Source organism: Protomyctophum bolini (assembly GCF_963924005.1).
Source record: "Protomyctophum bolini genome assembly, chromosome: 15".
Lineage (NCBI taxonomy): Eukaryota > Metazoa > Chordata > Actinopteri > Myctophiformes > Myctophidae > Protomyctophum > Protomyctophum bolini.
Genome location: NC_137876.1, coordinates 31,501,743 through 31,515,677, shown reverse-complemented (window position 1 = coordinate 31,515,677; position 13,935 = coordinate 31,501,743). Strand labels below are relative to the sequence as shown.

The following is a 13,935-nucleotide window of genomic DNA, read 5'->3' as shown; positions in this document are numbered from 1 at the left end:
AGATGGCTCTCAAGTCGCATCAGAGCCATCCTTTGCTGAGCCTAACAACATATTTCCAATATTTTGGGGTTTTTGTGATACTGCACAATATGCAGTGATAAAATATATATTAAAATGATTATGAATGTACTATATAAACGTTTGCTGATTGAGATCGTTGAGCAGTGTTCATGTCAGTAAACTTCTCTTTCATATATATATATACACACACACACACACACACACACACACACACACACATATATATATATATATATATATATATATATATATATATATTCACTTAGTTACTGCATGTCCAGTCTTCTTGGATACAGCATATGATTGGTGCTCAGCTCATGATGTAATTATCCAACAGCAAATCACCTGCTCAGTGGCAGAATCATGTCTACAGCTGTGTGGTACTTTCAGTATGAATAAAAATAAAATGTACATAAAAAAACTCAGGGCATAAATTCAGTGCTTCTTCAAGCTTTATTTACATGCACCGTCTGATACAACCAAGATAGCAATAGGAAATTCACCCAGTAAAGTCTGTTCTCTCTTGTTATTGTTAGGAGCAATAGGGAAAAGAACAGTATGGACATTGGCAGTGAGTGTTACTCAAACATACTGTAGATCAGAGAATGTGACCTTGAAAATAATATTTGGCTGTTGCATTTTATGATGAAATACACCACAGTACAATACAAAAAGGTCTAGATCTGAAAATACAATGGAGATAAATCTAATTGAAAGAAAATTAGGACTAATGAAATTAATCAATCCAAAATGTCTGATATACAATAGTAACATATCTGATTCAATGCAGCATGTTTGGATTTACTTAATATTATGAACCCTTTGGTTTAGGGTTACTTAACCCTAAAAAGTGTAGCATCTGTAAATGAAAAATGCCAAATTAAATATTTAACAGTTTATCAGACTATTGTCTGTATTGTTATGTATGTGCTAATAAATGCTTAAAATAGATGGTCACAATGTAGGCCTAGTTAAACAGAAGTGCGTACACACAGTACCTACCATAGTACAACCACACATCCTTAATGGAAATGCTTTTATCTAAATGTAAGAACATTAAATAAAAATAACATTCAATAAATGTCTTCCCTGAAACACTGATGGTAAAGTTAAATTTAATAAAGAATTCACTGAAAATGACCCTTTAGTCATTTTCAGCTGCATTTTCAGCTTTCAAAACATGTAAACTCAAACTTTATCCTCCTGTTCCTACAAAAACTGTGCTGATGTAAATTATTTGCCCTTAGCACTGGATCTATAGACTGCATACCCTCTCCTTCCCTGTTCCCACTTATTTAAAATGCAGAAACATTTGGCAATATTTAATTTAAATATTGCGTTTGTTCTTTTACCCATTTAAATGCTAAGTTACCATACAACTTCCAACTCATAAAAAAGCAAAAACAAAGCAAAAACAACACAAAAACACCATTTGTCCAGCACCTGCTATAGTGCTGATAACAAAGGGAGGCTACTAATGCTGCTCTATATGCAGCCACACCCTGCTATCTTATTTATAGCACCAAGTACTCTCCCAAAATTATTATGGACACTACAATACTATATTTAAGTGCTCTGGAATCTCAGAGTGTGATGGTCATCTTTATTCTCATACTGAATGATCTTAGGTGACTGCTAATGTAAATGATGGCAACTATAGCTTATATTTACGGTTAGCAAACCTAATCCTCAGGGACACGAATGACCCATTTATACATGGATGCAGTGTGTCACGCATCAAAGATTTGCGATATACAAGGTCACAAATCGTGAGCTTGTAGATCTTATATTGTCGATGCACATCACCAGCGCACAACTAAGCATAAATCAGGCCTTAGTTTCCTATATAACCAGGATTGCGACTGGTGTCCATTTCATTTAGGTTAGCTATAGTTAGACCTGGGACACCAGGCGATTGCAATTATCCGTCTGATATGATAGAAAAACAGTAGTACCTGAGGACCAGTATTTGTGTCCACTAGCTTAGATCTTGTAGATTATTAATAGTGTCCTTATCTGTCCTAAACTCTGATTACTGTGCGGTAGTTTGGGTATTGCAGAGGGAGGACGAGGGTGCAGGAAACATGGAAAAGGAGCTGCAGAAGGAATCATGTATAATCAGGATGTCCGATATGCAGCTCATTATCTTTTCTTTTTATAAGGAACGGAATTCACAGTAATATCACTAAAAATCACAGGGTTAAATTCTCAAAATAAGAAAACATTATTACATACAAAACCACACAATGTATATCGCGTCACATCTTGATTAAACTTTTTCCCCCCCACCTCTACAGATTGATATTTGGTGCATGATGTGGTGCATTGATGAAAGAAAGCTATTCAATAACACTTCTTAAACATTTAGTCCTCTTAGGCTATGTCTCTCAAAGATACTAAACAAAACAAGAAAAAAATAAAAAACATACCAAGTGTCTTTCAAGGAAACATCATGTAACATTCTCTGCAGCTTGTTCTGTAAACAGGCTGTCATCCCCAAATGGCTGACAGCTGGTTTGGCAAAAAACTTTGTTGGTGCAGGTTTGAAAAGGGTGTGGAACTGGAGAAGAAGCAGGGTGTGAAAACATAATTCATCATCGTCATCAGTTTTGTGTTATCACTTTGTGATAATATGAATGGTTCCCTGAGACTAACAAGAGTTGATGTTTTGCGTAAAACAAAAGAGGGTCCTTCGTTTCCATACATACCAGTCAGTAATGCTGTTCATACTGCCTAGACACTATTTTTTTTTTTAAAGAAACCTTTCCTCTTTTGTGAAGACACCACATTGCGTCTTTGACACTAAAATACAGTACCAAAAGTAATGCCTGTGACATTAAAGAAAGAAAACGGGGGGGGAGGGGGTTCACACTACATGAATACACCTTCACATATTCTTTCTTCCCTCTAGTTGCACAATTAATGCAGGACGATGAAAGCTAATATACATTTCCCTTCCTCACACCGTTTTGACCTCTTACCTTTCAGCTCGGAACCCAACTTTGAGGTGAGGTCTGTTTCGAGCCTGAGAAGCTACCTGTGTTCCTGTTAGCATTCTGAGAAGAGGTGCCATTGGAGTCAAAGCTCAGGTCCAGGCAGTCCGCATCCATCAGTTCATTGCGTATAATGTAGTCCATTTCACACTCGGCAAGGCTGCCATTGAATACATCCAGATCCAGGTCGGCAGAGAAGCGGTCCTGAGCCAACATGGCTGAACCAAGCTGCATAGAGGCGTTCTTGCTGGGAGACTTTAGGTGATGAGGTTTGGCATCAGCAGCTCTCAACCCCAAGCCTCCATTGGTGGAAGTTGGCAAGCCAGCTTGCCAACCAGGCACTGATGAAACCTGGGCCTGACTCGCACTGACCGGGTTCATCAGCATGGGGTCTTTGCGGAGTAGCATGGCATTTCGACGGGAGTTCTGCAGGGCAATGGCGGTACTGGCCTGCGACATCAGGGGATCCGACTGGGTGAGCATGACATCGGAGGGGCTCTGGGACTCCAAGTTGAGCAGCTCCTGCAAGGTTTGGTGTTCACTGAAGTGGGAGACACAAGAGAAGGTGGTCTGCTTGTTCTCCTGTATGGTCTGCATGGGCGACTGCCTGAGGCTCGCGATGGATGGAGGGCTAAAGAGAGAGTTGGGGACATAGCTGCCAGGGGGGCTACCCAGGCCGCTTCCCGCGCAGCTGAAGGTAAACACGGAGCTCCCTTCCCCATCGGCGCTGCTCTCTTCCTCACCAGGAGGAGGCTGTTGGGATGCCGTCAGGCTGATGTTGTCCAGGAGGTTGTCCATCAGGTTGTCAGAGAGTCCGTCGTTGAGGTTCATGGTGCCAGCCAGGTCCGACAGCCCCGTGGGCCCTGTGGAGGGGGACATGCTGCTGGGGCTGGAGTAAAGCATGGGGGAAAGGGGTGAATCGTCATCGGGCACCTCGTCCAGCTCTAGGTTGGCCAAGATTGGGGAGAGACGGCCACTCAGCGTGCTGGCGTTGGAGTTGGTGCGAGAGCGGAAGTCCGTCCAGGCGTCCAGCTCATCGCTGCTGCGGGAGGTGGGACTGCCCGTCCATTTGGACAGGCTGGAGGAGCTCTCTGAGCTGCCATCTTGGGCGGCCTGCAGCGATGCCTTCTTCTTGGTGGCACGCCCCCTAGCGCCCTTTATGTATTTGCTGTTGTCCATGGAAACGGCCCGTCGTCGTGGAGCTTTACCGCCTTTCCCCCCCTCTGGGTTGACCATCCACCAGGAGCTCTTACCCGTTCCTTCATTCTGAACCTTGACAAAACGACTATGGAGGGACAGGTTGTGTCGAATGGAGTTCTGAAACAAATGGGAATGAAGAGAGGTCAAACACAGTAAAATCTGTAGACTCAATCTGACAGAGTATATACAAATGGAACCAAATGAACTCTTGGAGTTACATTAACACAGAGGGAGACCAGCAGATTCTGTTTTTTATGAAAAATTAATAAATAAGAAAGAAATAAAAAAGAATCTGGGCAAAATTTTTTCGTTTTGTATGCGTCTATGAAGTTAACATTACTAATAGACCCCCATACCAGGGTGTGGTTAGAATATTGAAATATGTCTTCCCTGTGTATTTTTTGTTTCTTCCTGAAAGCTAAAAGCCTTTGAGTCAAAAGGCCCAATCGAAATACACCACATTACAATCACAATATCATCCCCTAACCCTTTATCATACAACAGTTCTGGGTGCGGCTTCAGTTCAGGCATACTTAATGAAAATCTTTAAAAGATAGGGAATAGCTAGGCTACAATACAGTAGTGATTCATAATATCCAGATCTTTGTAATTTGTGTAACATGTTTTCGGTAGTATACTAGTATTGTGTAATGTGTGTTCAACAACAGAGGACTACAAATTTACTAAATGTAATATAATGGCGCTGTCCCATTTAATACCACTGAAGAAAAATAACTACTCGCCTATGGGGACAATACAACCACTGCAGTGTGAGTTAAGCGTCTGTCTTTTAAGAAGAGGTTTCTCTGCACCTCACACTATGACCTATTTTTGGCTTCTGTGAAAGGTCTATAGGATTTCCCCAGAGACACTCTCAACACTGTACAAAATTAAACAGCTGTAGCCTGCGCGCTTGGTCTCAACTAAATGAGACTGCAGCAGCAGAAAAGAAACTGCAGTGATCTCTGCAGAAGAAAAAATAATCACACCCGTGTGAAGTGAGTGGTGCAACTCCGTGTGGGGGTCCCGGGGGGGGGGGGGGGGGTCCGTGGAAGTTCCAGGCCCACAGGAACGCGGCCAGGGTGCCAGCCCGGTTCCGGCGAGCCGCCCAGCGTCCGAAATGGTCGTGAAATGACAGTTACCATGTGGGGGTCCACGGGGGGTCCCTGGAACATCCAGACCACCAGGAATGTGCCCACGGGGCAGGCCCGGTTGCAGCGAGCCGCCCCGCGTCGGAAACGGTCGAAAAATGACAGTTAACGTGTGGGGGTCCCCGGGGGGGGGGGGGTTCCTGGAACATCCAGACCCCCAAGAATGCGGCCAAGGGGGCGGGCCGTTTCCGGCGAGCCGCCCCGTGTCCGAAACGATCGAGAAATTACAGAGTTACCATGTGGGGGTCCCCGGGGGGGTCCCCAGAACATCCAGACCACCAGGAATGTGCACAGGGGGCTGGCCCGGTTGGAACATCCAGACCCCCAGGAATGCGGCCAGGGGGGCGGGCTGTTTACATTGAACGTTTCCGAAACGGTTGAGAAATGGTGAAAACCAAACAATCTGTTTTCGTGCTCGGACAGACCCAGGGACACACATAGCTCTGTAATGGAGTGGTTGCACCACTCAAAAACTAAATTTTCAGGAGGGCTCTGGGAGAGGGCCAGTATAATTCTCATAAAATGTTATTAACGTGGGTCCGCGGTGGGCCTATTCAAAGTCCATAGCCCAGCATCACAAAAGGGATCAAGACAAAGATAAAGAACTATATGCCACTTAAGGCTGTATATTGCAAATTTATATCATATCCAAATGTATATCACATACGCTTTGTTTCTTATAGAAAACTATATTATTATAATATTCTAAATGATAATTGAGACTAATCCTGAATAATAACTGATCACAATATCTAGCCACATAATCAGTTTTACCATTTTTTGTCATTACCATGCAGCCCTGATTGGAAACTCAAATCAGACTGGTCTGCAATGGGCAATTTGGGCATAGCCTACCTGTACAACAAATAGGTATGGCAATTTGTAAACGTAACTATGAATGAAAGCTCTCTGGTTTTGTTAATGGTGGTACATCACTGGTGATTACTGGCTATGGTCTTCTCATGTATGAGTCAATGAACTGGCCTGCTGACATCAAACTTCCAGCAAAGCCCTTGCTCAAAGCTAATTATAGGATTAGTCACCTGGCGAGCACTTTCATCAGTTAGGACAACACGCGTGACTATTATATCCAACACACAGGTACTTTCAAAAAATGTGTTCCCTCTACGTAAACTGGCACAGTTGATGGGATAAACCTATGGCACTCAGAATAAACCTATGGTCATTTAGTTTGTCTGTTTCTCACTCAAACTATCTTTGACAATTTTTTCAACTACTCTGTGGGTTGATGGCTTCCACTAAACATGGGCTAGTTCTAAACCAAATTTCAGTGTGTTCTCATAAGCAACAGGCTTGGATGACAAATAGAACAGATCAACTGAGAGATCCAAGGTAACTTCGCTTTTAATCTAACCAAAGACTGGATTCCAAAAACTTGTTTTGTATATGACTGATTTAGTGGTTACACCGATACACTTACTCAAATGAGCCAACACATTAACGATCTATTTGAAGAAACATTTTACGAATCTGTTGCATAATGACTGCATATCTTCCAATCACAACTCCCGTATAGTGTTAACTTTGGCCACTTCTTGGAACAAAAGGATGAATACTTTTCTTTAAACGATGCATGGTAACACAGGTTTTTAGACATTGCCAAAATCCCTAATGATTTCTTGGACCAAACACATATTCAATGTGGAGGGAATATTGTATCTTTCTAGAGGCATGCAGTGTTTATTCACAGGTCCTTTTGGTTAATTTTTTACACTCCCAGTTAAATGAACACATATACACAGGATTTGACAGTGTATATTGCAAATCCCACTCATATCCATGTAATGATTGTCATGTGTGTTATTGTCTCCGCCAGGCTGAAGCAGTGGCCGAGACTATGTTTTCGCCCCTGTCCGTCCGTCCTTGTGTGTGTGTGTGTATCCGTATCCTAGGGTACACTAGGGAAAGTAGGCTTTTAACTACAAACCGTCTTTGTTTTGGTGAGTAGCGAAGGTGTATTTTTTATTTTCTTACTAAAGACAAGAGGCTGCTCTAGCAGGGGGTGTGAGCAACAGATCGAAAGTAACATAGCGTTAAGGAAAACTGCTTAACGCTATGGACCAGAGTTAGTTTTTACCTATAATCAAACCAATCTGCGCAGAAACACATTTTAATTACTCTAAATTATTATTTGGACAATTATTTTGTCCAAATATCACACATCTTTGTTTTCTTTTTCTTTTAATGTCTCTTATATTTGTAATCTGTGAAGCACGTTGGGTCCCTGCGACATACTAGCTTCATGTCCAGGGGGTGTACATCAAGCTACAGAAACAGGAGATAGGCTCCTGCCCTATGGGCCTCATGGCTCTGCAAAGCTTAATATTACTACTATATCATTACATCATCAATTTACATTATCTCTATAGTCGGGTGAGCACGATGGATCTGTCAGATTTTTCACATTCCACCGTGATTGGCTAAGATTGGCTTCCAAAGTTTGCAGGAGTGGCTCGCTTTGAACATAATAGGCTGAGGAAGAAATGCCACCCTTTCATCATCAAAAAGTCCAACCAACCCCAGGTTGGTTTGGTAGCCACAGAAACGTCTCTGCTTTTGCATGTGATGTGATAGACGAGAGCACACATTTCACTTAATTTTATTCCTCATAAAAGATTACCTGGCCCTGTATCTCAAACGGTCAAAGATTAAAGAATATAATATCCCTTTTTGTATTCTTTCTGTATATCAGCAAAATGTAGATTTTTACATTATTGAGGGAAGTAAGATTCTCAGATAAAAAAAACACAGCTTAAAGGACCACTTCACCACTTTTCAACCTATCTTCATATAATAGGTCCTCACTAATAATCATGATAAAATGGCATTTTCTTCTACTCAGTCGGTGTCTCCTAGGAGGGCTGTGGGCAGTTTAGAAAGAGTCTTCCAGTGACATCATCGTTAGGCAGATGTTTTTTTTTAAAGATTTTTTTTACAAAAATGTTTAGATTTTCATTATCGTGAGAACGATGGCTTCCATTTTCACATTGCAACTTTTCAGAACTAGAAAGCCTGCAGTTTCTATTAGCTTGTATTCCCCATCGATGATGTCACTGGAAGACGGTTTCTGAACTGCCCACAGCCCTCCTATGAGACACAGACCGAGTAGAAAATAATTGAGCCATTTTTTCATGATTATTAGTCAGGACCTATTATATTATGAAGATAGGTTGAGAAGTGGTCCTTTAACACTTTCTTTGCCCATGAATCCTTCAGAATAAAGGAGCTAGAGTGCCCAGCAGATGAGGCAGGTTTTACTCTGAAAAGCCCCAAAACAGGGAGACATAATCTTCCATTATTACGTCACCCTGTCACATCTAAACTCTCTCTAGAAGCGTTTATATTCCAAACGAGATGCTAGGTTAAGTCAGAAATGAAGACAGAACATTGCCGTTTCGATCAAAACCATGGAGAGTGCCGTAGATTTAGAGTAATGAATGAGCCACTTTAGTCGGGTAGTAAACAAGGAAGTGAACGGTAGTGCACATGCACAAAACACAAGATCTCTGAAGAAGGAAAGGCCAAACGGGTGTAATTATGAAGACGTCTGGAGAAGGTTATCAATTATCAATTGATAATTTTATCAATAATTTGCATCCCTACACTGTATGTGTATTTGTGCCATTCATTTGATTGTGCTAATGGTGAGTTGGTTCTTGCCTATGTTTTTGTGGTGATATTGTGAGAACACAAATGGCACAAACTGCAAGTTTTTGAAAAACACTCAATTTGCTTTTGACATAGGCCAACCATAAAGTAAAACACGGTATTATCTTTATATTTGTATCCCCACTAACGTGACTCAAAGGACATCGATGTTGGTTGGTCCCACCGTCCCTCCATCTGTCCAGGACTTGATCCCAAACAAGATACGCATCTCTAAAACTACTTGCTGAACTGCCATGGAATTTGCTATGTACGTCTTCATGCACTGCAGAGGAGGACCAGTACCGATTTTGATGACCTTATGGCTTTTCTGTAGTAACACCAGCACAATATCTCATATAGTCAGGGGATATTAATAAAATCTGGGAATACATTTCTTAACAAGAATTTTCTTCACCAATGTGTTTGTAAGGGTGTCTACTAACTGTGGAATAAAAAGTGGAATGTCTGCACACGATATAATTATGCTCCCCGTCCTTTTTATTTAAACCTACAATAACAACGTTTTGCCCTAACCCTAATAATCCAAGGGGTGGATTGCAGTGAACCTTGCCCAGTGCCTTCATGCTCACATGAAGATAAACTTAAGTTTACCCCCATGGTCTTTCCTCCTGTGAAGCTACAATGTACATTAGTTGCGTTCTCCAAATTCACATTTCCTACTAAAATATTTACATACGGTACGTAGGTTTTGTTATTTTAATACAGTATGCAATGCATATATAATTGCAGCAATGCATACATATTCCTATTATAACTCATTCTTCCAGTCTCTGACTTTGAATAGACAGTAGCCATTGTAAAATCTGAAGTAGAATTCTTGGTATCTGCATGATTGCAACAGCAAACAGTATAGATTTGTTGATTAAATCAACTAATCGATTAGTCAACAAATTCCAATGATGTCTGTATTAGTCAACTAGAATTTCAAAGTACAATACAGACAACTAGAATTTAAAAGTACAATAACTAATGTAAGAGACAAATTTGCCAAAACTACAATTTTAAGATTTGATTTTTACTAAAGCACTACATAGAAATCATCTGCTGGATACTTTTGGATGCAGTCATAGTCGATGTGGTCATATAGGTAAGACTCCATTTTGTCTAGCAGCCAAGGATAGTAACCTCACAGAGCGCTGACCTCAGTACTGTAAACATCGTGTTTCCCTCAAACCTTAAAAAGGGTAAGAATATACTAGTATATTTATTTAAAAGGACACTTCAAGGTGCATCATGGAATTTCAACATGCATGAAGCCTGTCATTAGATATGGAAATACAGTAAATACTATATTGCAAATATTTCACATTTGAGTTAATTTCAAGAACATTGTTAAAGGAAAAATATTTCAACCCAACATTAACATGTACTTTTTTAGCTTGATGTTTGCTGCACCCATAGCATTGCTATACAGTTAGTTTCTATGACCAATGACATAACATTTCTGCATTCTCTGACTGGTAAAAAAGGAAAAAATGGTGCATGGTAGCTAAATCTACCAGGGCCAGCAGAGTAGAAATGACATGCCGCATTGTATTTGTTCAGCTGCTGAGAAATGTCCCATTTTGTTTTGTGTTTTCTGGTGGGTACATGGCATGCAAGCATTTTAAAAGATAAATCACAAAGGGCCAACTCCTGCCTGTCCCCCTCCCCCCACACAGCCACAGCAGTGCTGCAGCACCCTTTGAGCAAAGCCTCATTCTGAGCAGGGGACTGGAGCCATGCCAGTTTAGCCAAGGCCACATCCAAAGTGAAACTGCAAGCTTCTCTCACATTGCTACACATTGACCTACATAATTTATAGTCAGCTGATTGATTCTTGGTGCCGGGTCCACATGGAAAGATGGTGTGGTGACCGAGTGGCAGCCAATGGCATTAGCCAGGCTGTGATGTTAGCGTTATAATTCTAATCTGGGACCTTGTGCGCAGACAACTGTCAAGTAGCACACATCTGTAATGTGTCTGTTTCAATTCAGTGTCAATCTGATTTCAATTTGCAAGATTAAGCCAAACATTGCTGCAATGCACAAATGGCATCACTGGAGGAAGAATGTATGTTATTATGGCATTCCCAGAGGAGATAGGGGGGTTATCTGTATTTACAACACACCAGTCAGAGACTGAACATGATTACAGATGATCATACCCATAACCTAAAAGGAAAATTATGCAGGCTGTCCCCTCCCAAACAGAGAAACGATGGGACAACCTAAAGATAATTGCTGAATGTCACACACTGCTAAAATAGCATCTCCTAGCAAATGCTGATGTCAGCACTTCTGAAACCCTAACATTAACCCTTTACTATGCAAGCAGAATAGTTCACAAGGGAAGATGCAAATCTCAATGGCCAGATACTGGTAAAGGTTGAATTAAAATAGGCAAAACAATGCTGTATACATTATATAACTAAAATACAGTATTGCATAATTAGATTAATTACTGTCCTTGATGCTCACAAATATACTTTGTGCGCATCTTATGACGAACATTTCATCAAGGTTGAAAAACATTACCATTACCATAATTAATGTTATTTTCTCATGAATATTCCCCCACCTACTCCCACAAACAGCCAAACACTTCTTAGTTGTACAGAATGATAAAGCCTCAATTTAATCCTGCAAAGCTCACAGCATTCATCAGACTTGATTACATTTCCATGAGCATGACAGTTTAGTTGGTTTCCCAGGCCTTGTAGATCTGCTATTTTCAGATGTCACACAACATAACAATTACGCATTATGGTGGTGTTTTAGTTGCTGCCCTAGGAAGCTTTATCTGGAGGTCCTGGACTGGATTTGACAGTAAGTCATAAGTTATATTTCCTTGTTGTTTCCTAAGGTGACTCAAAGCAATGCCTTCAGCTAGGCTTTGTGCAATACTGATCTGGATAATTTGGCATTACTGTATCAACTCTCCTTGTGTCTATCAGACTGCAACATGTCTTCCACGTCACTGCTGGTTATCAACAGTGCACACTATCCTAAAGCTGCATACACAGACACCCATAGTGACATTAAACCATAAAGCATTCAATTTCAAACATCACTCTTAGGTTTTGCATGCAGTCATTATACGAATCTGACCACCTGCTTTATTCAGCAAACACTGTGCTGTAGCTGTGCAGGAATTTGTCTTGGTGACATTGGTACAGGGTATATACATTGACAGATACAGGGACGAATACATACTGTGACAAAAGTACATATTTACACAAAAGGACAGGGAGAACAATTGGCTTTGTGCATGCAATAGGAAAGTCCACATTACAGCCATACACAGTAGGCTACAGTCTACAGACCATATAATCACTCTACAAAGTATTCAATGTGTTAATCCTAGTGATTAGCCCTATTTGATAAAATGCCACTGCGAATAATAGATCATCCTAAACCCTGTCTACTGTACAAGGATCTAATAAAAGGCTGTCACATAGTGAGCGTTACACTAGGGTCTTTGTTTTGACAACAGAAAGCATGTCACTACTAGTACCACTCACCTTCCAGCCTGCAGAGCTATTGCTGTCGCCTTTGTCCTTGAAATATGGCACAGACTTCACCATCCAGTCATAGATTTGGGACAATGTCAACCTGTTCTCAGGGGAGCTCTCAATAGCTTGGGTAATGAGGTCTGCATAGGAGTAGTTGCCCCAGGCATTCCTGCGGGCAGAGGACTTTCTCAACTGTTGGGATGCCAACCCACCGAGACCCGTGACAGGGGTTTGTGTAGATGCTGACGGGGACCCATCAGTGGAATCCTCTTTAACGGGGGTCCTCTGAACTTCCACGGGGTGTGTGGTGGGCTCTCTGGGAGAAGCGCTGTCTTTCTGAGCGAGGTCATTCTCATCATCCTCTTCCTCTGGGATTACGTCAGTGTCATTGGCTCCAGCCTTTCCCGCACCAGACTCTGGACGAGGCAGGGGCCATGTGCAGGACCGTGGCCTTTTCTGGGGTTCGAAATCTGGATCTATTTCAACATTTAGAGGGTGTTCATTGTGCGACGCCTCGGCCATGTTTCTCGTGCTATCTTGGTCGTTGCACAAAGGGATGTAGAATTACAACGAACGAAGACGTCCGAGTCGCATTCCATCAATGTTGTGTGTTTTGCTTCGAGAACAGTTTGCTATGCATGCACGATATGCAAATTAACACCTTTCCACGGCTCTCACGTGCGCCTTCCGTCCCACTGAAGCTCCAGTCTGGCGGTGTTACACAATTATAGACCGTGCCAGTTGTCATCCATTTGTTGATTTATCAGAAACATTACCATTCCGTGTGCACAGCCCACACCCCCTGGACAATGCATTGCAATTCACTGAAACGTGTAGTTACGAAGAGTCACAAAAGAGTCCTGGGAAGAATCCAAACGGCGTTCCTTTACAAGCGCCCGTCGATTGTACGCCATGCATGTCTTAAAATGATTGCTACCACACGAATGTCATTGCATCACCTTATCATCATTCCGTATATATAGCTGCCATCTTGACCAGATCCTTCCCCAAGTTCTTTATCATCCGTGCAGAGAGCTGCCATACAGTCGCCTGTGTGTGCAGCACTGATACCATCAAGGCGGAGATTCTTTTCAATAGGCCCAACTAAAAAAAAAAAAAAACACTCCTAGAAATGTATCGAGACTCAACAAGCCACCATCTCTCGAAAAATGATCGATAATTGTTTCGATCGGTACAACCTTTCACATCTTGACCATTGTCCAGCAAGGCAACCTCTGTGGCGAGAAGCAGTGTGTGAAACAGTGAAACCCAGTTCATTCAATCATTGCTGTGTGGAGAGACGCAAACGCTCTGGCCAAGAGAAGAGACCTGCCCCCTGGATTGGAATCAAATTAAAGCGACAGTGTATAGCCCGATTCAGACTTCA

At 41.8% G+C, this 13,935-nt stretch overlaps 1 protein-coding gene across 2 annotated transcripts; it reads right to left on the bottom strand.

Moving 5' to 3' along the window:
- Nucleotides 1-479: 479 nt before the first annotated feature.
- foxo3a (forkhead box O3A) lies at nucleotides 480-13,845 on the bottom strand. 2 transcript variants are annotated; one of them, XM_080784705.1, is made up of 3 exons: nucleotides 12,558-13,845; nucleotides 3,003-4,331; nucleotides 480-2,581 (listed from the first exon to the last, which is right to left on the bottom strand). In XM_080784705.1, the coding sequence occupies exons 1-2, from the start codon at nucleotides 13,068-13,070 to the stop codon at nucleotides 3,006-3,008; spliced, it is 1,839 nt and encodes a 612-aa protein (XP_080640831.1). In that variant the 5' UTR covers nucleotides 13,071-13,845; the 3' UTR covers nucleotides 480-2,581; nucleotides 3,003-3,005. The 2 variants fall into 2 exon arrangements, with proteins under 2 accessions (XP_080640831.1, XP_080640830.1); XM_080784704.1 differs by having other exon boundaries at nucleotides 480-4,331.
- Nucleotides 13,846-13,935: the final 90 nt, after the last annotated feature.